General features: G+C 43.0%; 3 protein-coding genes across 5 annotated transcripts; 2 read left to right on the forward strand and 1 right to left on the reverse strand.

Annotated features, from left to right (window-relative positions):
* Positions 1–1,142: 1,142 nt before the first annotated feature.
* On the forward strand, positions 1,143–7,130 carry LOC106574322 (5'-AMP-activated protein kinase subunit gamma-1). Of its 2 annotated transcripts, none has more exons than XR_001321515.3 (13): positions 1,143–1,278; positions 1,527–1,566; positions 1,698–1,798; positions 2,237–2,318; positions 2,520–2,578; positions 3,621–3,666; positions 3,785–3,839; positions 4,112–4,238; positions 4,373–4,550; positions 4,693–4,730; positions 4,868–5,014; positions 5,729–5,907; positions 6,882–7,130. XR_001321515.3 is itself a non-coding variant. In XM_014150161.2 (13 exons), exons 1-13 carry the CDS (start codon positions 1,255–1,257, stop codon positions 6,902–6,904), a joined length of 1,014 nt encoding a protein of 337 aa, XP_014005636.1. In that variant the 5' UTR covers positions 1,143–1,254; the 3' UTR covers positions 6,905–7,130. The 2 variants fall into 2 exon arrangements, 1 of the variants encoding a protein (XP_014005636.1); XM_014150161.2 differs by having other exon boundaries at positions 5,729–5,822.
* A 437-nt stretch (positions 7,131–7,567) lies between these two features.
* Positions 7,568–21,747, forward strand: LOC106574318 (reticulophagy regulator 2). Of its 2 annotated transcripts, none has more exons than XM_014150156.3 (9): positions 7,568–7,900; positions 8,502–8,605; positions 10,916–10,946; positions 11,700–11,829; positions 12,311–12,395; positions 12,987–13,124; positions 15,170–15,258; positions 16,371–16,506; positions 18,858–21,747. In XM_014150156.3, the coding sequence occupies exons 1-9, from the start codon at positions 7,659–7,661 to the stop codon at positions 19,604–19,606; spliced, it is 1,704 nt and encodes a 567-aa protein (XP_014005631.3). In that variant the 5' UTR covers positions 7,568–7,658; the 3' UTR covers positions 19,607–21,747. The 2 variants fall into 2 exon arrangements, with proteins under 2 accessions (XP_014005631.3, XP_014005632.3); XM_014150157.3 differs by lacking the exon at positions 7,568–7,900 and adding an exon at positions 8,091–8,177.
* Positions 21,748–21,898: 151 nt separating this feature from the next.
* LOC106574319 (tubulin beta-4B chain) lies at positions 21,899–25,885 on the reverse strand. Its single transcript, XM_014150158.3, has 4 exons — positions 25,697–25,885; positions 25,281–25,389; positions 23,213–23,323; positions 21,899–23,101 (listed from the first exon to the last, which is right to left on the reverse strand). Exons 1-4 carry the CDS (start codon positions 25,751–25,753, stop codon positions 22,041–22,043), a joined length of 1,338 nt encoding a protein of 445 aa, XP_014005633.1. The 5' UTR covers positions 25,754–25,885; the 3' UTR covers positions 21,899–22,040.
* Positions 25,886–26,106: the final 221 nt, after the last annotated feature.

Below are 26,106 nucleotides of genomic sequence, written 5' to 3' on the forward strand. Positions count from 1 at the left end.
GCTGGTGGCCACACCAGATACTGACTGTTACTTTTGATTTTGACCCCCATTTGTTCAGGGACATTATTATTCAATTTCTGTTAGTCACATTTCTGTGGAACTTGTTCAGTTTATGTCTCAGTTGTTGAATCTTATGTTCATACAAATATTTACACATGTTAAGTTTGCTGAAAATAAACGCAGTTGACAGTGAGAGGATGTTTATTTTTTGGCTGAGTTTATTACCTCAATTACCTCGACTAACCGGTGCCCCCGCACATTGACTATGTAACGGTACCCCCTGTATATGGCCTCGCTATTGTTATTTTACGGCTGCTGTTTAATTATTTGTTACTTCTATTTTTAACTTAACACTTATTTTTCTTAACCTCTTATAGCATTGTTGGTTAAGGGCTTGTAAGTAAGCATTTCACTGTAAGGGCTTCAACTGTTGTGTTTGGCACATGTGACAAATACATTTTGATTTGATTTGATTTTAAAAGGTTTAACTTTATCCTAGATCAGCACTCCTACTCTGACACTCTTTGTAAATATGAGCCCCAATCTTCTCCAATGTGTTTTGAGAAGGAGAGAGGATGTGAGGAATCAAGGAAGCACAATTAAAATGCAATCTACCCAGCAACAACTCTGCACAACATAGTGTGCTTCACCTCATTTCCTGTTATTGCTGCTGTCCTCAAGCTCGTGCAAATAACAATGAACAACACAATGCCAATGGGAACAGGAAGCCATTACAGCTGAATCAAAACAGTCAACATAGTTACACCCATCACCAGAGTCATAGCAAGCCTTTCAAAACACTGCAGCACCTCTCTATTGCATTCAACTTCAGCACATATCCATATTACAACACAACACATCCTTTTGACTGCTGTGCCTCGTGTAGTCCTAGTATGCCAAGTCTGCGTGAGCATTTCTGACACTGCGCTTCTGTGCAAAATATCAGATCAGTTACATTGCCAGGCAAAATGTTTTCACAACTCAGGAACCACATCAACAACATGATGTAATGCTCCTAAAATCCACACAGAAACGATGCAGAATATGTCAGAGAGGAATGTACCCACCCCTCTTCTGCCTGCGCCTCTCCCCTCACCCCAGACCCCGCCCCCATCCCCTTGGCCCTCTGCATACCACTTGAGACTCCTGCTCCTAATATAGACCCAACTGGTTTGTGGGACAGGCAGGGGGAGAGGAGCCTGCATGTAGCAGGATCTAGCGTTTATTGTTGGGTCTGTAGTGCCCAAGTCTTACATGGAGAAAATACTTATCAGGCAGGTAAGTCATGGTACACCAGTTGGCCGGATTTGTGTTTGAGAAGTGTGTGTAGGACTGAAACATTTAGGACTACAAGGAATCAAGCTGGGGTAAAAAGTCTGTTGGATTGTAAACTGTTTTTGGTTTAGAGCTTAGTTCAACTTGATCCCGAATGTTTTCCCTTTCGAGCTTCATTCCAGCAGTGATTTTAGAGCACATTTATCAAGGTGTTATAGAGTGTTGTTGGTGTTTTTTTTATGTTGGTCTAGATCATGTTTCAAGAGATGCGTGAAGAATTGAAGAATTCAGGTAACCTTCAGTGTTTGTGTGTGTGAATGTACATTTGTGTGTCTGTTTCATGGAATGAGGTGTATAGGGGATCTATAACTGTCTGTGTGTGTGTGTAACTGTGTCCCCACTTCACCTACCCATAACTTCAGAGGCTGATGCTGAGATGTACATGAAGTTCATGAAAAGTCATTGCTGCTATGAGGCCATTCCAACCAGCTGTAAACTGGTCATATTTGACACAACACTACAAGTAAGAGTCCAGGGTCCTGTAACCCACTTGTATGTTGGAACTGAACAATACAAAATAATTTTGGGGCTAAATCAAGAGTCCAGGATCGTGTTCAGTAGGGCACATCGTAGCAAAACGTCTTACAACAGGTTACAGGAAACTAAAATCGGTGTTCTTATTTGACAAATTCACGTAGTGCCTCCCCGTTTCAGAACATATTCTTCCTGCTGAACTCAACACAGATATTTATTCTCCCTCCACTTCCCAAGGGAAAGGTCATGGTCCCTTTTGGTATGACATTTCAAGTCAGAGTTCCTCTCTCCTGTAACTGCAGCTACAGTTATAGCGGTTTTCCCTGCAGCAATATTTCATGTGCAGCCTCATTCCTTCTTCCCTAATGCATACTCACTACTAAGACCGGTGTTAACTGGTTGTGTTAAAGAAATCCTATGTTTGCAGGTGAAGAAAGCCTTTTTCGCTCTTGTAGCAAACGGCTTGAGAGCTGCACCTCTCTGGGATAGCAAGACACAGAGGTTTGTGGGTAAGAGAAGAGATTAGGGGGTGCTCTCTTGCTACTTGCTTGTGGCAACGCAATGCCCTGAATGATTGCAAGCTTTGGCTGGTTTTGGGGGTAGTGTGATATGAAGACTAGACACTAGTGCGTATCCATGCCAATAGTGATAAGAACTCTCTCTCTCTCTCTCTCTCTCTCTCTCTCTCTTTCTCTCTCTCGTCCTCACAGGTATGCTGACTATAACAGATTTCATCAACATTCTCCATCGTTACTACAGGTCCCCATTGGTGCGTATCTGAACCAAATGCAAGTCAATATCCCAGTCATTAGCATGTTTCACATTTCATGTCCAAATCATCCCAATATGTCTGAAATGGATTGTGTAGCTCAATAAACGTCCTTAAAGATGATTTGGACATTTAACATGCAAAATGCTAATAATGGGGATATTGACCTGCATTGATTTTTGGACAAAAATTCTTAAAAGTTAGCCTTTGTTCACTGTGGCCAGGTAAACAAAACCAAAGCATGGATTGCTGTCTTACTGATAAGGGATTTATATGTTTGAATGTAATGATTGAATAATTCCACCCTGAAACTTAACTATGAGTGATTATTAGTTATGTAGCATGTATAATGAATGATTAAAGTACTAAACATAGGTCCCATAAGGTTTAGTGGAGACCTGTGATGAGGATAAATGTATGTGTGTATGTGTGTGCCTAAGAGAATACCGAGAACAATGAAGACTGTGTTTGTCTCGACCTGGCTAGAACTGAGAAACCTATGATAGGACAGGGAGTACTCCTCAAGGTTCCTCTAATCTCGGGGGAATGGAATGGACAGCGCTGGGTAGTGATTAACAGTGGTGAGAACTCTGGGGAGGGATACAACTCACCTACTGTTCGTGTGTATGTATGTGCGTAGGATATCAACTGTTGGTGTGGAGGTATGTGCGTAAGTAGGGAGTGAGTTATAAAATGAATGTCTTTGTATAATGGACTTCAGAACATTCTCTGAATAAACTGTACAAACCTTTTGCATAAGCTGAGTCTTTGCCTAATTATCCAGTGTCTTACAAACCCTGGGGATTAGTCAAAGCTTATTGATTGTTAGTTATTATCATTGGGATTGAAAATTCTCGTGACACTTACCTTGTCCATACATTTCTTACATGGTAAGGAAACCATTTTGTAATTTGGGTGGACTATCCCTTTAAGCCTAGTCCTGGCCTATAAAGCATGTTCAATGGAGACAAGATCATGGTTGTGTGAATAACACAGAAATCATTCATCATAATTTGTCCAATATGTTTGCCACCTCCCACAGGTTCAAATGAATGAGCTGGAGAGGCATCAAATTGGAACATGGCGAGGTGATTCATTCAAGTAAATAAGCTAGAGAAAGCAAATGATACAGTGTTCTATGTCTATGGTATATACGTACATGTCTTTCTGTAACTTTCCCTTCTGTTTATTTCTCTCTCTCTGCAGATGTGTACCTGCAATACTCCAACCACTGTCTTCACAGTATCACTCCAGACGCTAGGTGAATCTATGCAGCTCTCAGTCAAACCAACTCCTGTCACCTGGCTTTGCCTGAGTTGTTACTTTTACTGATAACTTTTTTAATGAGTGACAGACTAAGGAAATTGAGGCTGGGATTCAGTCAATTACAGGCAGTGTTCTGGGTTGTGTTCAATAGGGCACACTGTAGCACAATGTTTTGCAACATGACCCAGGTGTGGATGTTGGTTGTGCTCTCCAGGGTTAGACACAGTGACTATAGGCCTACTCAGTCTCCCCTCCTCTCCTTTGCAGCCTCTTCGACGCCATCTATTCCCTACTGAGGTATAAGATCCACAGATTGCCGGTTATCGATCCGGTGTCCGGAAATGTCTTACACATTCTCACGCACAAGCGAATCCTCAAGTTTCTCCATATATTTGTAAGACAACATGACTTGAAGAAGATGTCTGTGTGTTTATGCTCATATCATATGGTCATCCATTTCAAACAGTGGTGTTGTGAACTGTATGTGTTGCTTTTACAATCCTTGTGTTGCTTTTTTTTTTTTTTAAGTACTCTACACAGAAAAAGACAGTCCCAAAACCCTGCTTCATGCAGAAGACGATCCAGGACGTTGGGATCGGGACATTCCGGAACATTGCCACGGTCCAGCAGACGGCCTCAGTCTACGATGCCCTGTCTGTGTTTGTAGAGAGGAGGGTCTCTGCACTGCCCGTAGTAAATGAGCAAGGTGGGTTAACCTAATCTCTTGTTCAAAGTCAAACACTGACTAGTACAGTATGTGTATGTCCTTACGTAGGTGCCCGTCAAAATAAAGTTTGACTTGTAAGATGTAGGTAGGCTATGTATCTCACTGTCCTTTGTACACCAAGGCAAGGTGGTGGCTCTCTACTCCAGATTTGATGTGATTGTAAGTACCCCAAAGCTGCCCGTTACAGTTTAATTCACTTGAAAACAATACAAAATAAAGCCCTTCACATCTTTGTTGGTGCATTGTGTACATTTTTATTGTTCTCTCCGCTCCTCTCCTCTTCTTCTCGGAGACAGAATCTGGCTGCCCAGAAGACATACAACAACCTGAACATGTCCATGCAGGAGGCCATCCAACGGCGCTGCTGTTTCATTGAGGGCGTCATCAAGTGTCTCCCCGACGAGACCCTGGAGACCATCATTGATCGCATAATTAAGGCTGAGGTTAGTGTCCCACTCTGCTCTCACCAGGGTTGTGTTCATAAGGCACCAAATGGAAGAAAAAGGGCTGCATCAGGGAGGGACTACTTGAACGTGTCCAATTAGAAACACTTGTTATTTTTGCTACGGTGTGCACTACTGAACATGACCAAGGTCATGTCCTCTATCACAGCGGCCCTGTCTCTCCACTCCACCTACGAGTTTGTTTAAAAAAAGACATCAAAGTAATGGGCTTTATGCTGTAACATTTAGCTCTATTAGCCCACACAATGAAATATAGAGTTATGAAGGTTTTTGACATTAGGTCACTAGTATTTAAATATATTTCAATGCATTAGCTGTAGACTGTATAAGTATTAGCCCTCTGTTGCTTACTGCTCTGCTCTACTCTACTTAATTACTGGTAAGTCCTTGTTGTGTAACCACGACCAACCCTTTCCCACCACACACTCCCATCCTGCCCCTATCCTCTCCCCCTCCTGTCCCTATTCTACGCCATCCTGCCCCCATCCCCTCTCCATCCTCTCCCCATACTGCCCTCATCCTGTCCCCATCGTGCTCTCCATCCTCCCTCCATCCTGTCCCCATCATACCCTCCATCCTTTATCCATCCTGTCACCGTCTTACCCCCATCCTGCCCTATTCCTCTCTCCATCCTCTCCTCTCCCCTTTTACTCCTCATCCTGTCCCCATCGTGTCCCCATCCTTTCCCCTCAGGTCCATCGGCTGGTCCTAGTGGACAAAGAGGACGTGTGCAGGGGGATCATCTCTCTCTCTGACCTGCTCCAGGCCATGGTGTTAAGCCCGGCAGGTATTGATGCCCTTTTAGCCTCTTAGCAGGCCCCCTTGCCCTACCTCCATCTTCTACCGCCTCTAGCCCCACCTTCCTGGCCCAGGTATGTCCACCCTTTTTCTCTCCTCTCCCCAATCCCCCCGGCTCACTGACTGGCATCAGACACACTTCTTTGACCCCCCACAACAGCTACTGCTGCTATATGTTGCACCCTGTTTCTCTGAGCTTCAGCCACATATCAACCCCCCACCACATACCCTGAAGCACCAACATGCAAGTGGGCACATGCGCGCACACACACACACACACACACACACACACACACACACACAGACTTTCTCTGCAAAGGGTGATGATGATGACCTCTGACCTATCGGTCCCTGCTTGCCTGATGCATGGGGCGCAGTATAAATCCAATGATTTTCAAAAGGACTGCAATCTTGAAGATTCCAAGCCTTTGTGGTTGACATTCTATGGACTAGCTGCAGCTAAAAGGCTAAGTTACAGTATGGCACTAGAGGAATGTGGTGATGTATCTGCATAAAGATTTGATGATATCTGATTTGATCTGCGTGCCAAATGGCACCCTATTCCCTATAGTGTACTACTTTTGACCAGTGTCCATAGGACTCAGGTGAAAAATTAATAAATAGCTTGGCTTGTGCAAGCCGAAACGATTAATCTCCTGTTTCTGGAGCGTGAGGCAGCTTGATGTACAAGTACAGCCCCTGGGCAGGACACTAGTCTATCTCAGGTCAGTAGTTCATTATATATAGGTAATAGGGTGCCATTTGGGATGTCTCAGGTCAGTAGTTCATTATATATAGGTAATAGGGTGCCATTTGGGATGTCTCAGGTCAGTAGTTCATTATATATAGGTAATAGGGTGCCATTTGGGATGCATATCTCAGATTGGTTTGTATCTATGGCAAGAATCTGTATGGAGCGTATTATCTATTTATGCTGATATAATAAGAACACACTTTGATGCACACCTTTTTTTATCATATGCTTTGGTTATAATCATTCCAATCTTTGATAATATTGCATTTCCACTATTGTTTTTTTCTTTTCCAGAGATTTCAAGCAAATCAAACTGACATCACTAGAGGACAATGTGAAGTCCATGGTGGATGAAAAGGGAGACCGTTTTCAAAATGTCAACATACCGTTGTAGAGAAAAACATAATCCGCAACAATCAGCTGTATCAGTTGAGTTCAATAAAACACAATAGTCATTAGTTACATTTGATCAAATTGAGGATGTAAGTTTGTGTTACTTTGTGTTGCGCTGAATTTGTGCTGTATTAAACATGTTCAAATCAATTTGACTTGGGTTTTTTTTTATAATGGACTTGCACAATGGATTTTAATGTTTTATGTAAGCTTTTCAGAGAAACGAGTGGAGATATAAATATAAATTGTATTTTACTATCCAATTTATCCAGCAGATGTCAGTAAATAGCTATTGTTTTCGCAAAACGAAGCGCAGTAAACAAGGAAGCACGTGACATGCTGAGCCAGTAAACTGGGTTTCCACTAGATAGCACAGCTATAAAGTCTTAATTTGCTATATCGTAAGAATTCATGAAAACAACATTTTAGATTTTTGTTCTTAATTTAAGGTTAGGCATAATATTAGCAGTGTGGTTGGGGTTAGATTTAAAGTCCCATTTTAAGACGAGCAATTGTAGAAATAGGCGGGGTTTATGACTTTGTGGCTGTAGGACTAGTGACCACCAGTAACATCGGTTCCTACTTTTTTTTTTTTTTTAATCCATGACGGCCTTCGCGGATCTATCCGCCTATCCATACCCCGTGATCACCAAAACAACATAACAAAGTGGGGGAAAGATGGCGAGCGGAGAGGAGGCTAGATGCCCCTCTGTTTCTTCCGTACTCGAGGACCTGTTCCCTGCCGGAGGATCAGAGCAAGTATGCGGGGATGGGAACCCTGAGCTCGTGCAACTGCGGGAGCGTCTTCAAGGCTGGCTATCGCAATATGAGCCTTTGCTGTTATGGATGCAGAGGCTGCTTGTTTGGGAAAGGCCGCTCTACAGCATCTTTGTTGCGCTCACGCTGAACACATTGTTCTGGTAATGCTAAATAATTAGTAATAATCACTCATGTAATCAGTTATTTTGCACTGAAGCTAATGTTGTCTTAACTTGATAGTAGTAGTAGCTACTTACTGTAGTGTAGCTAGATTGAATGACAACGATAATCCTCCTCGGACGACCGTGACGCGCTAGCTAGGTGGCTAATTAGCTATTTAACGATGTCAGCTGGTAGTTTGGTATGCCGAAGTTTACCCTACTATTATCGAATAAACGAATAACGTTTCGCTAAATACTCTACAAGTACACTCTACAAGTGAGCTATCTTTCAAATAACTGTCATTTACCTAGTTGACAGCTGTCAAATCTAGCTAACAAGACGTTTTGGAGCGTTCAGTTAGAAATGTAGAACAAACGTGCGTCTCCGACATGTAGACCAAGGAATCATGACGGCTGTATTCATGGCATGTCAAATCTGCAACGTTTGACAACTGAACGTAGCCAAGTTGGCAGGAGTTATGTATTGACCTGAACCAGGACAGGGGGCTAGCTGACAGTCTATTCACTCGTGGCTAGCTAGTGAACTTGACTAACATTGGTTACATGTTAAAATGGCATGGGTTGTTTGTGTTTTTTACAGGCTTCTGTCTTCGACGTCCCTGCGTCCTCTCTTCCTCCTGAGTCTTTCCATTCTAGGGCTCATGCAGCTGGAGAGATGGAAGCATAAGTTACCTCTTACAACAGGTAAGTTCATAAACTCAGCAAAAAAGAAACGTCCTCTCACTGTCAACTGCATTTATTTTCAGGGAACTTAACGTGTAAATATTTGTATGAACATAAGATTCAGCAACTGTGACATAAACTGAACAAGTTCCACAGACATGTTACGCATGCCTCTTGGAGGAGGGAATGCAAAACCCTGCTACACAACTCCCCGTGGAGTGAAAGAGGTATGTGACTGTAGGTGCGGGTAAGGATGACTGAGACAGAATTTTACCGTTAACAGGGAATGTATTCCTTCACAAGGTAATTTTGGGAAAAAGTGGCTGGATGGAAGCAAAGAAAGTTAGAGTCCCCTCTTCTACCTTACCTACCCACAACTTACCTAACCTGGCGCACTAACCAAAATACAGGGGATGGTCTGCCCAGGTCTTACCTAGTGTGCATAGACAGAGTACATACTACGGGTATATGTATGCCCGCAGGCCTCTTGCCTAAGCACTCCCAAGGTGCCTTCCCCTTCCCCCCTGGGAACAAAAACAGAATAATACTAACGTAACGTTAACAATTGCAATCATCAAAACACAGTCCTTGTGACAAAACATACCTCAGCAGGACCGGCTACAAAATACTGTACAAAAACTGTCTGAGCAACAACCAACACAGGACATCAAAGAAGCTCTATCTGAGCCACAACCATCAAAGGACATACCGATCAGCTGCTTGGGGGAATCCAGGAAGCCATTTCCTGAAATGCATACATAAAAACCCACAACAACACAGAAACTGGGGAACGTAACACGTGACTAATAGAAATTCCATAATGTGTCCCTGAACAAAGGGGGGTCAAAATCAAAAGTAACAGTCAGTATCTGGTATGGCCACCAGCTGCATTAAGTACTGCAGTGCATCTCATGAACTGCACCAGATTTGCCACTTCTTGCGCTGAGATGTTACCCCACTCTTCCACCATGGCACCTGCAAGTTCCCGGACATTTCTGGGGAGAATGGCCCTAGACCTCACCCTCCGATCCAACAGGTCCCAGATGTGCTCAATGGGATTGAGATCCGGGCTCTTCGCTGGCCATGGCAGAACAGACATTTCTGTCTTGCAGGAAATCACACACAGAATGAGCAGCATGGCTGGTGGCATTGTCATGTCAGGATGAGCCTGCAGGAGGGGTACCACACGAGGGAGGAGGATGTCTTCCCTGTAACGCACATTGTTGAGATTGCCTGCAATGACAACAAGCTCAGTCCGATGATGCTGTGACACACCGCCCCAGACCATTTTTTATTTATTTGACCTTTATTTTACTAGGCAAGTCAGTTAAGAACAAATTCTTATTTTCAATGACGGCCTAGGGACAGTGGGTTAACTGCCTTGTTCAGGGGCAGAACGACAGATTTTTACCTTGTCAGCTCAGGGATTCAATCTTGCAACATTTCGGTTACTAGTCCAACGCTCTAATCACTAGGCTACCTGCCGCCCCTATTGCGGACAGTCTGAGCACTGATGGAGAGATTGTGCATTCCTGGTGTAACTCAGGCAGTATTTGTTGCCATCCTGTACCAGTCCCGCAGGTGTGATGTTCGGATGTACCGATCCTGTGCAGGTGTTGTTACACGTGGTCTGACACTGCGAGGGCGATCAGCTGTCCGTCCTGTCTCCCTATAGCGCTCTCTTAGGCGTCTCACAGTACGGACATTGCAATTTATTGCCCTGGCCACATCTGCGGTCCTCATACCTCCTTGCATCGTGCCTAATGCACGTTCACACAGATGCGCAGGGACCCTGGGCATCTTTCTTTTGGTGTTTTTCAGTCAGTTTTCTGCCTCTTTAGTGCTGTAAGTTTTCATAATTGTGACCTTAATTGCCTACCGTCTGTAAGCTGTTAGTGTCTTAACGACGTTCCACAGGTGCCTGTTCATTAATTGTTTATGGTTCATTGAACAAGCATGGAAAACCGTGTTTAAACCCTTTACAATGAAGATCTGTGAAGTTATTTGGATTTTTACGAATTATCTTTTGAAAGACAGGGTCCTGAAAAAGGAACATTTTTTTTTCTTTTTTTGCTGAGTTTAGTAGGTGCATGCATGCATTACTCATGCCACACCCACCCCTGGCCCTATGGTTAGTGTGAAGTCTGAAATGCTAGTATAGGTCACGATTTGATAAGGTGGTTAAATGTCAGTGCTGTCGATTTGGATTTGATTTTACATATCATTGTTCTGATGACTTTGATTACCAAGCCTACTCTATGAAGTCTAAAATGTCTTGTTGATGTTGGACTTAGATGAACAAATCTGTGCTGTCTCCTCTCTCCACTACAGTTCAGTATCCTGAGGCCAACCCAATGGAAAGGTACACATCTTGACTCAAAGGTCCAATGCAGCTGTTTTAATCTCAATATCAAATCATTTCTGGGTAACGATTAAGTACCTTACTGTGATTGTTTTCAATTAAAATAGTACAAAAATAAACAAATAGCTTCTTAGCTAAGAGCAATTTCTCAAGCAAGAATTTAGCTAGGAGTGGTCTGAGTGGGGAGGGGAGCATGTAACATTAGCTGTTATTGGCAGAGGTTTGGAATTCTCTTTCTTATTGGTCTATTAACTAGTTTAATGCATGATGATGTCACCATGGAAGGCCTAAACTTCATCCCACCAAAACAGGCTGAAATTGCAGGCTGTCTTTTCAAACAGCTCTTACACTAAAAGGGCATTATCATAATTTTCACAATTTCACAGTATTATTCCAACCTCATAGTGTGGAAATATAAAACGCAGTACAATAACAATTTTGACTACACTGAGCCTTTAAACACATCCTAACTCACCCTGCTCCTATAACACCTTCAAGCACTTTACTGTTAGTGACTATCATGTGATTATTCAGGTGTTTTCCCTACTTGTTTGATGGTCTGTGCCTGTCAATAGCATCAGGGCACATATTTATAAAGAGTAGAAGAGCTGATCTAGGATCAGGCTCACTCTATCCATTGTCATCTGATCCTAGATCAGCACTCCTACTCTGAGATGCGTGAATCCTTTTAGGTCTGGCTTAGTACTGCTTGTGTTCGTGTGTTCATCCCACAGTCTCTTTCTCTGACTGCAGAGAGACCATTAATGTGCAACCCCGGCTCCTCAGTATTCCAGAGCTCAGCCACCACCTGGTGGAGAGCTACCTCTACTGCTGCCTCTTCGTCCAGGAGATGCTGCAGTACAAAAGGCAGAACCATGGCAAGGTATGTTGAGTTTGTTGGTGGCTCAGTGGGTTAGAGCTCATTGCCTCCATCAGGGTTGTGGGTTCGATTTCCACGTGGGCCACATATACTGATTGTCATTTGGTATCTGGAGGTCGAAGTGTATTAAAACTGTTACCATATTGTAAAGTGCCTCAAAGTCATAGTTTATCAAAACATTAAATTGGTTGAGTTGCATACATTTTTTGTATAGCTGAAGCAGAGGCTGGTTGCAGGAGCTGTAGGAGGACAAGCTCATTGTAATGGCCGGAATGGAATTTATGGAACGGTGTCAAATGTGATTTCCATGTGTTAGATACTGCATGAATCCCATTCCAGCCATTACAATGAGCCTCCTCCTATAGCGCCTCCCACCATCCTCCTCTGATCTGAAGAGGTATTTGCTGAAGTAGTTGTTCCTCCCCTACATTAGTTTCAGCTAACTTGCAAGTTTAATGACTCTGCATCTCTTTTCTCCCTCCAGTTCTGTGCCATGATGTGCTCTGGCTGTTCTGTGCTCGCCGTGGTGGGACACTACGTACCAGGAATCATGATATCCTATATCGTCGGTGAGCTGCCTTGCCTTTTCAATTATTTTTCCTTGTTTTTCACAAGGGCAACCAACCAACCAGTATGCCAAAGGGTGTGGTTGTCTAAGAAATGCAGTGCTACTGCATAACAATTGCCAACCAAAGTTATTGCCAATAACTTCTAAATGCAACCTTCATACCACCATTTATAGTGTTGCCATTCCCCAACCTGGAAATGTATTGTGATTTGGCCATATGTGACGCTCAGTATTCCAGGGTTGTAGTCAATAGTGCACACAGTAGCCAAACATTTGCAATGGGAACCGCTTACGCCACGTTGTAGCGTTTGGAGTAAATGGTTTCCGTTGCAAAATGTTTTTCTACGTTGTTCACTAATGAATACAACCCTGAGGTATATCCCTTTCTCTGGTTAAACTAAAGATGGTGTGTGTTCCAAATGGAACCCTATTCCCTATATAGTGCACTACTTTTGTCTAGAACCTTATGGCCCTGGTCAAAAGTAGTGCACTATGTAGGCAAAAGGGTGCCATTTGGGATGCTGTGCTTGTCATGGTGAGCCAAAAGCCATTTAAGTGCCATGTTGAGGTTGTTTTTTTGTCCTGTGCCCAGCGCTGAGTGTGTTGGTGTGGCCTCTGGTGGTGTACCACGAGCTGATCCAGCGGATGTACACAGGCCTGGAGCCCATTCTGATGAAACTGGACTACAGCATGAAGGGAGACACGCAGCACCGCAAGCACGATAAGAGGAGTGAGTTTACACTGTATGCGCGCGCATTGTCTGTCAGTGTGTGTTTGATGGCGTGTGTGTGTGTCTGTCTTTTAGTGTGTGTGCCCTGCCGTCATTCACATGTCACCAGGTCCCCTCTCTCTAGCTGTGAACACTGAACGTCAGGGTTGCCTGGGAAATCGTTCTCCTCCCGGTTTGTGGCACTGGTGTGGCAGCTGGAGCAAATTTATTTTCAGACATGTAAGGATCCTGTCCACAGATCCTTAAGTCTTCAAATGTCTTAAATTGCACTTTTAAAGGTCTTTAAAAAATGCAACAGAGATGACTACAGTGATTCCATTATATTATGCAGCTGCTTAGTTGTTGCCACCGCGGGAAAAACAAACAAAATTGATAATACTCTGGGCGCACTTTCAAGACATCCACATATACGCCTTTGAGTCATGTCGTTGCCAGAGGAGAGAGCAAGGTAGCCTATGCCATTTGAAAACACTAACTAGAGGTGGGACAATAAACTGAAAATTACTAACGCCCTGCTCGTACCGAAGCAATTTTGCTTATGTTTGTAATTTCGGTGATCAGGCTACACAACGGTCCTGCTGATTTTATATTTTTTAATATATATTTTTTTGGGGGGGGGTTCTAAAACCATTATTTGGTCAACCGTAATGTGCATTAACCTGCTTCCTGCAATGAAAGTATCTGCCCTGTCCATGTTTCTCACTCCTGCTCCCCTCTGCACATGGATTGAAGGGAGAGATGAATTCTGATAAGTGCAAGCATACTGAAAGTTGAGCAGCATTTCAAAATATAATTGCGTGAAAGACAGTTTTTCAAACAACTACTGTTGTTAAGTGACTCAGCTTTATTTGCGTAACAATTATTTCTGAACTGTCAATATAGAGGGAAAAAAACACTTTACAAACACAGCATGGAATTGAGATGATTTGCCAACAGAGCGGTGAATTTTACGGTGAATACATCAAGTATGCTACCAATGGAAAGTTTTTGTAGGACGTTACATTTACTGTTAGTTTCTTTAGCCATAGAATTGATCTATCATATTTAGCAATCTAGCTAACGTGTTTTGAGTTCCCGCTTCCTCAGTTGGTATATTTATGTAGCATAGGCTATAGCCTAGGCCAATATATGCACAACAAATATACAGGCAAATTAATCTCTAAAGAGGCAAAAATATCAAATTATTCTGGATCATATTTTGAAATATTGCACATCAAAATATCCATCATGCACTCCCTGAATATGTTAGATGAAATGGCATACTTCTTTACTTGACACTGGAAAGTCAGTCTAGAGCCCTCCCACTTCACTACCTTGCTTCGAAGTATAGCCATTTGATACCTGATTCACTTAATGAATCAACTTTTTGGTTGTAATCTAATTGTTATAGCATAATACCCCCAGAAGAGCTACTGTGTGTGTGTAGACTTTTGTTCCACCCCCACTCTAACAAACCAGACTCTGCAAATCAACTGCTCAACAGGACCTTGTTAAGCTGACTCGGGTGTGTTTGAGCAGTGCTGGATCAAAAGCCTGCACACCCAGTGGCCTAGCTCTCCAGATGGAGAGTTGACCATGTGTTTTATACAGTAACAGTGCTGTATGTTTGACCTTTTTAAGGCATTTTATTTATCATTATGGTATTGAGTATCATTATACTAAACTGGTATTGATATCAAAGCCAAAATTCTGGAAACTGAGTTAATGATTAGTCAATTGGGGTAGCCTAACAAATGCAGATGGGCAACCCCATGCTTCAGCCATCTATAGTCTAGCCAGTAGCAACTATGCTACTACATTCATCAGGCTCAATGCTAAAATAGCACACCTCCCTGATAATGAGCCACCTTTGGTGAAAGAGCCAGCCCTAAAAATATGACTTGTTTCCAACATGAGCTCATTTCTGGAGAAGAATATTAGCTGGTGTGGGGCTCGCAGACCTCAATTTGTATTAAATTGCATGCCAAGTGACATTAAAAAGGCCTTAAGTCTAAAATTCAACTTATTGGATCCTGTAGTTACCCTTTAAACTGTGTGTGTTGCAGAGGTGAAGAAGGAGGTGGAGGAAGGGGATGAGCCCAGGGCTGAGACAGAGAGTGAGAGTGAGGAGGAGCTGTCCTGCTTTGCCCCCCTGGTAAGCACCACATCGTCTGCCATCTTGCACCAGGGCACTAGGATCATGTGTGTGGACATTATTACCTATACTTGTGGGGACCAGAACAGAAATTTGACTAACTAGGGACATTTTGTCGGCCCCCACAAGGGAAAAAGGGCAATTTCTAGGGGATTAAGGTTAGAATTAGGGTTGGGGGCAATGTTCCCTCATTTATTTAGTCACTGAGCAAATTTCAGGTCTGCTGAGCTTAAACTTGAATGTTGTGAAAATTCAGTGGAGCTTCCAGTGCACGTTTACTGTGAACACTGAGGCTGTACCTGCTTTAAGTTCATTTTTTAACAGTGGCCAAGTAGACTACTATGGCTATTTTATCATAATGTAGTCTTACCAGAGTGGCCTACCATCAAAAACAATGGAGAAAATGCATCCCAAAACATTTTAAATCTGGAAATAGCTGTTCTATTATTCAGCCAATGTGTGATGTTTCATGTAGGCCTACATTCTATGAGACTTTTGGAAAAAAATAAGCATGCAGGGCTTGACATGAACCTTTATCCACTCAGACAAGGACGTGTCTGTTCTTAATGTTGTGACTGATGCAAGAAACCACTTTACTAGATAATATGCATTATTATTCCCATACCATTTATTACAGAGAATCAGACAAATTATGCTACCCTCTGCCTATTGTCTACTTAGCTTATTCAAGCCTACCTCAAAATACAACACTGCCCCTTTAAGACAAAAACAATCTCTTTACCTTTCTTTTCTCCCTAAGTGTGCACATGTTCACTTCCCCTTATGGATTTGAAAGGAATGAATGTTAATGGAAACTCCCTCTAGCCCATGCCTATAAATCCAATGCTTTTAAATATGTATGGAATAGAACAAACGCACACTTCAGGAGGAATGAGAGATTATTCATACTTAACCAAGATATTCCCCTCAATGAAAGGCTAAATATTAGATTTTTACAGAATGTGAATCCATGTTTCAATGTTGACATTCAATTGAGAGGATAATATTAAATATTATTGCTTGACTTTGTAATAACCTAATTGGGTTCTGTCGAGAGCCTTTCACTAAAGAACAATGGTGATATCATAAAATTGTGCCATGTCATTGGTCAGGTGGATGCAAAGACCACAGCCCTGGCTATGGCCATCACTGACTCAGAGCTGTCTGACGAGGAAGCATCCATTTTGGAGAGTGGGGGGTTCTCCGTATCCAGAGCTACCACCCCGCAGATCACAGACGTCTCTGAAGGTAAGTACCCATGCACAACAGGCCCTTCCTCCAAAGTATCTGTCCTGCGCAACTTGGATTTAAAAGAAAATGGTGTGTATTAATTAGTGCAAACCGAAGCAAAATGTTTTGCCCCATAAAGAAAATACTCATCGGTAGCCTAGCGTGTTGTTATTGTCGGTCAATCAAAGCGACACCAGTCAGAGGCTCCATGTGTAGCAAGTGAAGTGAAGTGGGAGATTTCTAATCAATGCTAAATGGAATTGGGCTACAATGATCAACCAACTGGTAGGCTGTGGTTTCATATGAATAAAGTTGTTGTACACAAGGCCTCAATAAGCCTCGCTACTTTAGCTAGTTAGCTGGCAACTGTAGCTAGCTTCTTTACAAAGATTAGATGCAGTCAAGAAGAGCACTAGCAGATGGTATGATAACCTATGGCAGCAACAAGTTTGTCTAACTAGCGGGAGTCGTTTTGGCAACTTTCTCTCTCACACACACACACACACACACACACAGACTGTCACACACACCCGCCCTGCTCCCCTATCGCCCCTCCCCCACCCTTCCAAGCAGAGCGCAGCGGCTCTCAAGTTACGCGAGCAAGTCTCCATTGAAGTTAACTTAATATATAATCTTTAAAACATGTATTTAGACTATCTGAAAAATCATGATATTATTCTAATAGTGAAATCATTTGAAATGCCCATCCCTAGCATATAACCCGATGTTAGACATGCCTCTGTGTTAACTGAAATACGACAAGGTTCCAGTTTAACACCGTTTACTTAACTGTATTAGCACAATACATGGTTGCCATTGCACTCAGGCCAGGTTAATCTACAACGAGACTCCTGCGCAGGCGCACTAATAACAGAGTGATAGCGCCGTTAACAGAAATATAGCCATACTTAAAAAATGAATTTAATAACAATCTCCCACTTTTTCTTTTAAAGACAAATAAACCATCAACAACAATTAAATGTCCCAAGTATTATTTAAGTTCCCCATTACAAATGGGTTGGGTTTCACTGGGTTTCTTTGTATTGACAATGCTTCCAGCACTGAAGCGTGTGAAGTGGTTGATTTTTATGTGACGGTACCACACACTTGGTCCAAACTCATGTAGATCTATAGCCACTGTTTCATTGTACTTGGAAACCAGTGGCAAACCAACAGTTGGCCAGGTCTTAGGTTTGCTGTGTCACAACTGTTAACTATCTGCCATAGAATGAAAAATACTCATCATTATTCCCAAAACTACTGAGTAATTTCTGAAGTCTGTCAACTGCATGTCCAAACGGTTTGAAGTTTTAACAATACTTTTTTTCCTGTGTGTTCATGTTCTGTGTCTGTCAGAATCTCATTTTTACATGGACAATGTGTGATGTCTTTGTCTAAAATGTTTACACAATCGTGGCCTGAGGTAGTAAGTTCAAGGGTCACTGGTTGTTTAAACATCACTGCCTTGTCATTTTTTTATGTCTAGTACAGCCCCTGACTTCTTGAGGGAAGCTTTGCTTAATAGTAAGGGGATATCTGTAGGGGCAACCTCTGTTTCAATGTGACACTTATTAGTCTGACCAATTTTTGCTGGTATCATAACTCTCTTGGTAGAATGGACAATTCTCTCATCTTGGGGCGGCAGGTAGCCTAGCGTTGAGTCGGTAACCGAAAGCTTGCTAGATCGAATCCCCGAGATGAGAGTAATAGTAGTAGCACCGTAGTAACAGAAATATAGGGATACTTAATAACATGATGATCAATCTGATGCTTTTAAATGTGTGCGGAGAAAGGACAGAATTGGCTTGCAGGGATTTTTATAATTGAGCAGTATGTTACATGTGTTCCACAGTCCAAATCATGTGAATCAAATATTGGCACTAGCAAAATTTGATTTGTCATTATCTTGATATATGCTGTTGACTCCTTCCTCATTCACTATATATCAGAATTGCATATTACTTTTCTAATCACTATATATATATTTTTCTATTGTGTTATTGTCTGTACTTTTGTTTATACCACGTGTGATTCTGTTTTTGCCGCACTGCTTTGCTTTATCTTGGCCAGGTCGCAGTTGTAAATGAGAACTTGTTCTCAGCTGGCCTACCTGGTTAAATAAAGGGGAAATAAAAACTGCGACATTGTGTTGCCACAAGCAGGATATTGTAGATATTCACTCACAAACAATATCTGGCCATGTGCAGGTGAGCTTCAAGCTGCTGCAATGTGACAGCTGCTGGACCAAAACGGCAGAGAAGTTCGGCCTTGCGATTCACACTCTTAGAAGTCAACCCAATATTCAGATTTACTTCATGCATTGCTGACTACCTTTAACCCCATCCTCTCTCTCTCCTGTGACTGTTTAGACCTGGACCAGCAGAGTGTGCACAATGACCCAGAGGAGGCCTTCCTATCTGAATTCCCCACGGTTGATGAGTTCCCCATCGAGCACAGCCTCCTCCACTTTCCGTTGCGGGGCCCTGGTCAGGGCCAAGGGGACGGGGCTACGGCTGGGGGAAGAGAGCCCTCGGAGGGGGAGCCCATGAGCCCGGCCAGCCTCCTCATCCAGCACCTGGCCTCCCCACTCCACTTTGTCAACACACACTTCAACGGACGTGGACGGCCGCCAGGTCGGGACCAGGGACCACTGCTGGGTGCTGGGACAGCGGAGGTGGTGCATGGGGGGGAAGGGGAGTCCCAGGCCCCGAGGCAGTCACTGGAAGCCCTGAGTGAGGAGATTGTGAACACGGCAATCTCCACCGTGGTGCAGAACACTCTGTCGGCCCTGCAACGCTCCACCGAGGACAGCAAGGTCCACTCAATCGCAGATTTCCTGCCCACCGACACGCCCCCCAGCACCCTGGAAAGTCCCTCTGTCGCCGAGGCAGAAAAGGACCAGGATGCGGTCGCTGTGGAGAGCAGTGCTGAGGAGATGCCGGACGACATGTTTGTACCGACCGAGGACGAGGACTTTGAGCTTCTGGACCAAAGTGAACTGGAGCAGATGGATGAGGACCTGCTGGGTCTTCTCAGTCCTGATGGACAGGGGATAGTGGGAGTGGCCTCTCCCACAGACACACCCCCATCTCCGACGCACCAACCAGAGTCCTTCTAGCATCCTCGTCACCGCTCATACCCTACTGTTTTGTTTTATGTAGATATACATTATACAGATATACATGTACACTTATCAAAGTGTCTGTGGTTAGTGGCAGTTGGTTAGTGATTTAGATCACTGTGGTTGATTCTGCCTTCACACTATCACTGTGGATGAGTCCCGAATGGCACCTATTCCCTTTACAGTGCTCTACTTTTTACCAGGGCCCATAGGGCTCTGGTCAAAAGTAGTGCAGTATAGCTAGAATAGGGTGCCATTTGGGATGAAACTTGTGTTTTTCTCGAGGCTTGGGCTTGATGGCACCTGTGTTTGACAGGGTTTTATTGCTTTTAACCAAGGGAACAAGCCATCCAGAGTTTTGGGAACTACTAGTAATGTGTTTGGGTGGCAGGAGAAGGGTTTGGAGCCTTGTCCCAGATCTGTTTGTGCTGTAATGCCAAATGGAGTTGGGTATATTACAGCACAATCTGCAATGGGACCAGGCTATAGGGACCAGATCTACAACCACCCTTCTCAAAGGAAATTATTAACAGATTATATGTGGATGGAGTCTTTGAGAGAAAGAAAAGGTTTTTGTTTTGATTATATTAATATATGATATATATATTATTTATTGTCGTCGTGCGGGAATTTTAAAGTAATAAAGATTCTCTATGGTCAGTAACCCAAGTCAATTCTACAATCTGCATTGGATTTAGATCTTCAGCAAAACAAATGTTTTCATCATGTATGCACAAATACGTACATTTGGGAGTTTCATTGAAGGCAGTTTATTGACCAGCAACCCCTCAAGTAAATTCAGCACTCAATTGTGAAATCTCCCAAACAAAACTTAGTACTGCAGTTATTAGCCATACACAAAGGACTTATTTTAACCATCTATTAAAATTACATTTCAGATTCACAATAATAGGTCTTTGAAATTTAGGGTGTATTGGACATCGTATGCACAAATACATGTTTGGGAGTTTTATCGAAGGCAATTTAATGACCAGCAGCCCCTCAAGTAAGTTCCACACTCAACAAAATTGTGAAATCTCCCAAACAATAATAGATTATAGGGTGCTTGTAAAAAAAAAAAAAAAAAAGTATTATCCCCAAACCAGGTGATGGTAAATATTTCTTTATCCATACAAAACATACTTACTGTGGTATGCTGACAACCTTTTCAATTGCTCATCGTTAACATCTCAAAGGTCTATTTTGTTAGTTGTGTTCTGTAATGTTTGTAAATTAATGCAAGTGCTACTTCACCACCACCAATTGCTTAATGTGTACAACTTAAATGTTATGGGTACTTAATACTCTTGGAAATCCCAGACCTAGGGAAAAACATTTGTAACATTGTGGGAGGCAACCAGTCTGTCTAGAGAGTAGGTACCTTACATCTAAAGGTTGTTTATGCTGGTTTTGTCACGGCAATCCCACACAACTGCCATTCGCTATGACAAATTATTGAAATCGGAATACATGCATTGCGTTATCTCCCCCAAAAGATGTTACCTAGGTCCTATGTAACAATGATGGGTTATAAATGTTGCAACCTGACGATAGGAATTCTTCATTTCATAAATCGGTCATTAGTGTGAATTCAGCTCGACCCCAATATAACTAGGACAGCTTTGTTGCGGCAAGTGTGCCTATCTGAATCTCAAGGAGTGGGAGGTACTTTAGTTTGCGCAATGGAAGATACCGTTGCACATAGAAACTAATATGTAGACGCAAATTAACGTGAAGTAGAAAATGGCGTCCACCAATGTCTAGCCTAAAGTTCTCTAACCCAAGTTGTCCCTGTGCACTGTATTGTAATATAAACAATCCTTTTTCCTGGCCAATGCCTTCCAAGCACTTCTGTAAAAGTTACCCTCAAAATGAGAGCAATTTTTAACATTGCATGTGATTACCAAGCATTAAAAATGCAATTGTCCTCTCCAAACTTGAAGGGAGCAAGACCTTGGACTTGTAGCAAGCATGCAATTTGTATGTTGCAGCTTTTATTAAACCAATGTCCCTTAAAGAATTCCGATAACACTACATTGCCAATGAGGAAATTTAGTGTGATTCATTTAAAAGGTCATTTCTTCTGCTATAAACCCACTGTAACCAATAAAGATTATATTAACATGTGTTTATAGAAATGTTTGCCTATGCTTTTACTGCTTCTTGATCTATAAAGGCACTTAACAAGAACTGCATTGTAAAGAAAGGTACCTATTTTCAAATTTCTCTTGTTTTTCAGAAAATGCTCATCAGTTTGATCTTTTACATCTACAAAGGAACACAAACAAGTTCAGAAAATGCTGATAAGATTTATTGCAATTACAACAGGTTAAACACTGACAGCAGCTCTTTGTGCAGTGAAAGAATAAAAGAACAAACTGAAACAAGGGATGGAATGCAGTTAATTGATTTTAAAATCCCTTTTATCCGTCTAACCAATATCCTCTTCTCCCTCCTCTTCAAACTCGCCCTCCTCCTCGGCGGTGGCATCCTGGTACTGCTGGTACTCAGACACCAGGTCGTTCATGTTGCTCTCGGCCTCGGTGAACTCCATCTCGTCCATGCCCTCTCCGGTGTACCAGTGCAGGAAGGCCTTGCGGCGGAACATGGCTGTGAACTGCTCAGAGATGCGCTTAAACAGCTCCTGGATGGCCGTGCTGTTGCCGATGAAGGTAGCGGACATTTTGAGGCCGCGGGGCGGGATGTCGCAGACTGCAGTCTTGACATTGTTGGGGATCCATTCGACGAAGTAGCTGCTGTTCTTGTTCTGCACGTTCAGCATCTGCTCGTCCACCTCCTTCATGGACATGCGGCCACGGAAAATGGCGGCCACAGTGAGGTAGCGGCCGTGGCGGGGGTCGCAGGCGGCCATCATGTTCTTGGCATCGAACATCTGCTGGGTGAGTTCGGGCACCGTCAGCGCTCTGTACTGCTGGCTACCTCTGCTGGTGAGGGGGGCAAAGCCTGGCATGAAGAAATGCAGGCGGGGGAACGGGACCATGTTGACAGCTAGCTTACGTAGGTCGGCGTTGAGCTGGCCGGGGAAGCGCAGGCAGGTGGTGACACCACTCATAGTGGCTGACACCAGGTGGTTGAGGTCCCCGTAAGTGGGAGTCGTCAGCTTCAGAGTGCGAAAGCAGATGTCATACAAGGCCTCGTTGTCAATGCAATAAGTCTCGTCAGTGTTCTCTACTAGCTGATGCACAGACAGGGTGGCATTGTAGGGCTCCACCACGGTGTCTGAGACTTTAGGGGAGGGCACCACACTGAAGGTGTTCATGATGCGGTCAGGGTATTCCTCACGGATCTTGCTAATCAACAGGGTACCCATACCAGAGCCCGTGCCACCTCCAAGGGAGTGGGTGAGCTGGAAACCCTGAAGACAGTCGCAGCTCTCGGCTTCCTTTCTCACCACATCCAGGACAGAGTCTACCAACTCTGCTCCCTCAGTGTAATGGCCCTTTGCCCAGTTGTTACCTGCACCACTCTGTCCTTTTAAACAAACAAAAAGTAACGCAATGAGATGGAGGCTAAGTGTATTACTATGGTAGAATCGACTATGACAAGGTGAAATGAATTTGCAATTTCAAAGCATTTGCTCACCAAAGACAAAGTTGTCCGGTCTGAATATTTGGCCAAATGGTCCAGAGCGGACAGAGTCCATTGTGCCAGGCTCCAGATCAACTAGAATGGCACGAGGAACATACTTGCCACCTGAAATAAATGAACAATCAGATTATGGGTCAGTAATTTGTGACAGATTTATGCAAATATTGTAAAATCCGCATTAAGAAAATATGCGCATTTTCCCACCAGTGGTGTTTCCACCAAACTGAATTGTTGCGGATAGAAATCAGTGTGATAACGTAGCGCACAAACATTGTACTTTTTCCCTTAAATGTTCATATACCCCCCCCAAAAAATCTAAAGTTCAATGTGTTTCCATCGCAAACTGTTGCATTAAATAGCAAATGTTCCTACTCTGGTCTTGGCACATGCACTCAAGCCAACAGCTTGCAGAAACAGTGCGGGTAGGCTAGTCTACATGAGATTTATTATGGATAAGAGTGAGAATATTTGTATTTGTCAAAAAGCAGTCAAGCATCAAGTCACCAGAATTAGACCCTCTATTTATTGGAAAGGAGCATCAAGATCTCATCTGTAGCCTAATAAATGGCATTGTTTCTCTGAGTCGGAGACCACACCATGTTGCGTGATTCCAAGTTTACTTCGATATGATGGTTGTTATATCAATATTTACGCATAGATGCATTTCCACTGCCATTTCTGCATTTCCACCACCAATTTATTTTACCAACACAAAAAGATCCCACCAAGTCTAGCGTATTTTGTTGTCGACATTTGGAATGTTTACCGACATTCTGTTTCCATCAGGCCTGTCATGACATGTACTTTACTTGCATAAAAAGGTTGGATGGAAACCTGGTTACGGTCTTTGCAGACTACGATTTTAGCCGTCTTATGCCACTATTATTTCCGTCCTAGACAAAATGTCCACATTGTAGGCAAATTCTCAGGTCGTAAACGATTGTCTGACGTCTTGGCTCGTTAAGTGTGACTGGGTCTAGGTCTGGCAATTTAAGTACCGCTTCGTGCGGTCATAGGCTCTGACAAAATTCTAGCAGTGTCTGAATTTTTGGGCCTTTATCGTGTAGTGTGGCTGGTGTTATGAGCTGATCCTGGTGACTGACCAATAGGAACACGGTTGGCACCGAGTATGCACACAATAATACGATTAATATGAGTAAAATTTAAACATTCAGCCTACATGCTGTGCAAGAACGATTTTCCTAATCTTTTTTTACCTGAAATCAGGCCTATTTTATTCTGAGTTTGAACATAAAAAGTTTTCACATAAACCTTATAAGATGCATACCTTGTTTTTCTGAACTCACTTCACTGGCACATAAACAGAGAAGCTTGAGCTGCTGGCACATTCCCAGATCAAAATATCAAATACAATGCTGCAGCTGACTGCAAGCCAATTTCAGAATGTGACTACAGAACAGAAGCAAATCCTACAACCTGGACAGGTTGATGTCAATATTTTAATTTGATAATCACAATGTATATCTTAAAAGACAAGGCCTTTAGTTAAAGAGAACACAGCATACTTTTTTTTTTTAACTTGACACTACTACAAGCGCAAATACACTTTTAAAATCACTTCAACTAGCTGCTTTCAATTTGTATATACATTGTAATGGAACAAGCAGGGAGCAGGTCTCGAACCCCCGACCTTTTAGCCCGCTATTGACTATGCCGCATAAGCATGCTCGAGCATGCAGAGTCGATATCGGCGCTTATAAACCCAGGGTCGTTACACTAATCCCTTCTTTCAAAGAGCGCGTCCTCGCGCTAGCTTACGTCCTATATGAACGCGCTCACCGGCCAAGCACGCGCACTGTCGTGGATGCAAGGTCCGATCACTTTTGACACCAATGTAATGAAACAGCAGGGAGCAGGTCTCGAACCCTCGACCTTCTAGCCCGAAGTCCAGCACGCGATCGACTGTGCCGTAAAAGCATGCTCGAGCGGCAGAGTCGATATCCGCGCCTATAAACCCTGGGTCGTTACAATATATATAAAAACATTTCACAATGTAGTTAATTACCGCTATGTACATAGAGGATCCTTTAAAGTTAGTTACCTGTTGCCTCATTATAGTACACGTTGATTCTCTCAAGTTGCAGATCGCTATCTCCATGGTAAGTGCCTGTTGGGTCTATTCCATGTTCGTCACTGATAACCTCCCAAAACTGCAAAAGTATGTTGGAATGGTTAGTGGCATGTGGGCGGGTAAACGTTTCTCATAGCGTTATAGCTAGCAAGCTAAAGTTAGGCGCTAGCCGAGCAGCCATCGAAAGTTGACCGAATTTTACTCTTCGTATCAACTACACATTTCAGATAGCTAACGTTAGCTTTGGTTAACTAACAAATCCCAAATACTTTAGTTTGGATTTACCGTATGAGCATGCTAGCGACACAAAGTTAGCTAGCTAACGTTAGTTACTTTGAAAAATTCAACTGCGTTTGCAATACATTTTCATTAATAAATTCCCTTACCTTGGCACCGATCTGATTTCCACATTGACCGGCCTGCAGATGAACAATCTCCCTCATGTTAAAATCGAGTTTCCGAGTAAATTAATCAAGATCACTTGTAAACATCTGACTCTTTTAATCTTTACTACGCGCCTTTTTGTAAGCGTCTGTCTAGCGAGCCGTTGAGAGAGCGCGAGGGAAAAGAAAGCTTCAGAGCACGTGAGGAATTTGTCTTCGCATGCATTTCATTGGCTAAATCAACATTACATCATTATCATACACATGAAAAAAATGCTTGGGTGTGAGCAATGATGTGTGTGTGAACTCAACAAAAAATAAATCTCTCACTGTCAACTGCGTTTATTTTAAGCAAACGTAACATGTGTAAATATTAAAAGTTGTTGCCAGTGATGTCTGAGACCTGCCTTACA

Source organism: Salmo salar, chromosome 16 (assembly GCF_965601325.2).
Source record: "Salmo salar chromosome 16, fSalSal1, whole genome shotgun sequence".
NCBI lineage: Eukaryota > Metazoa > Chordata > Actinopteri > Salmoniformes > Salmonidae > Salmo > Salmo salar.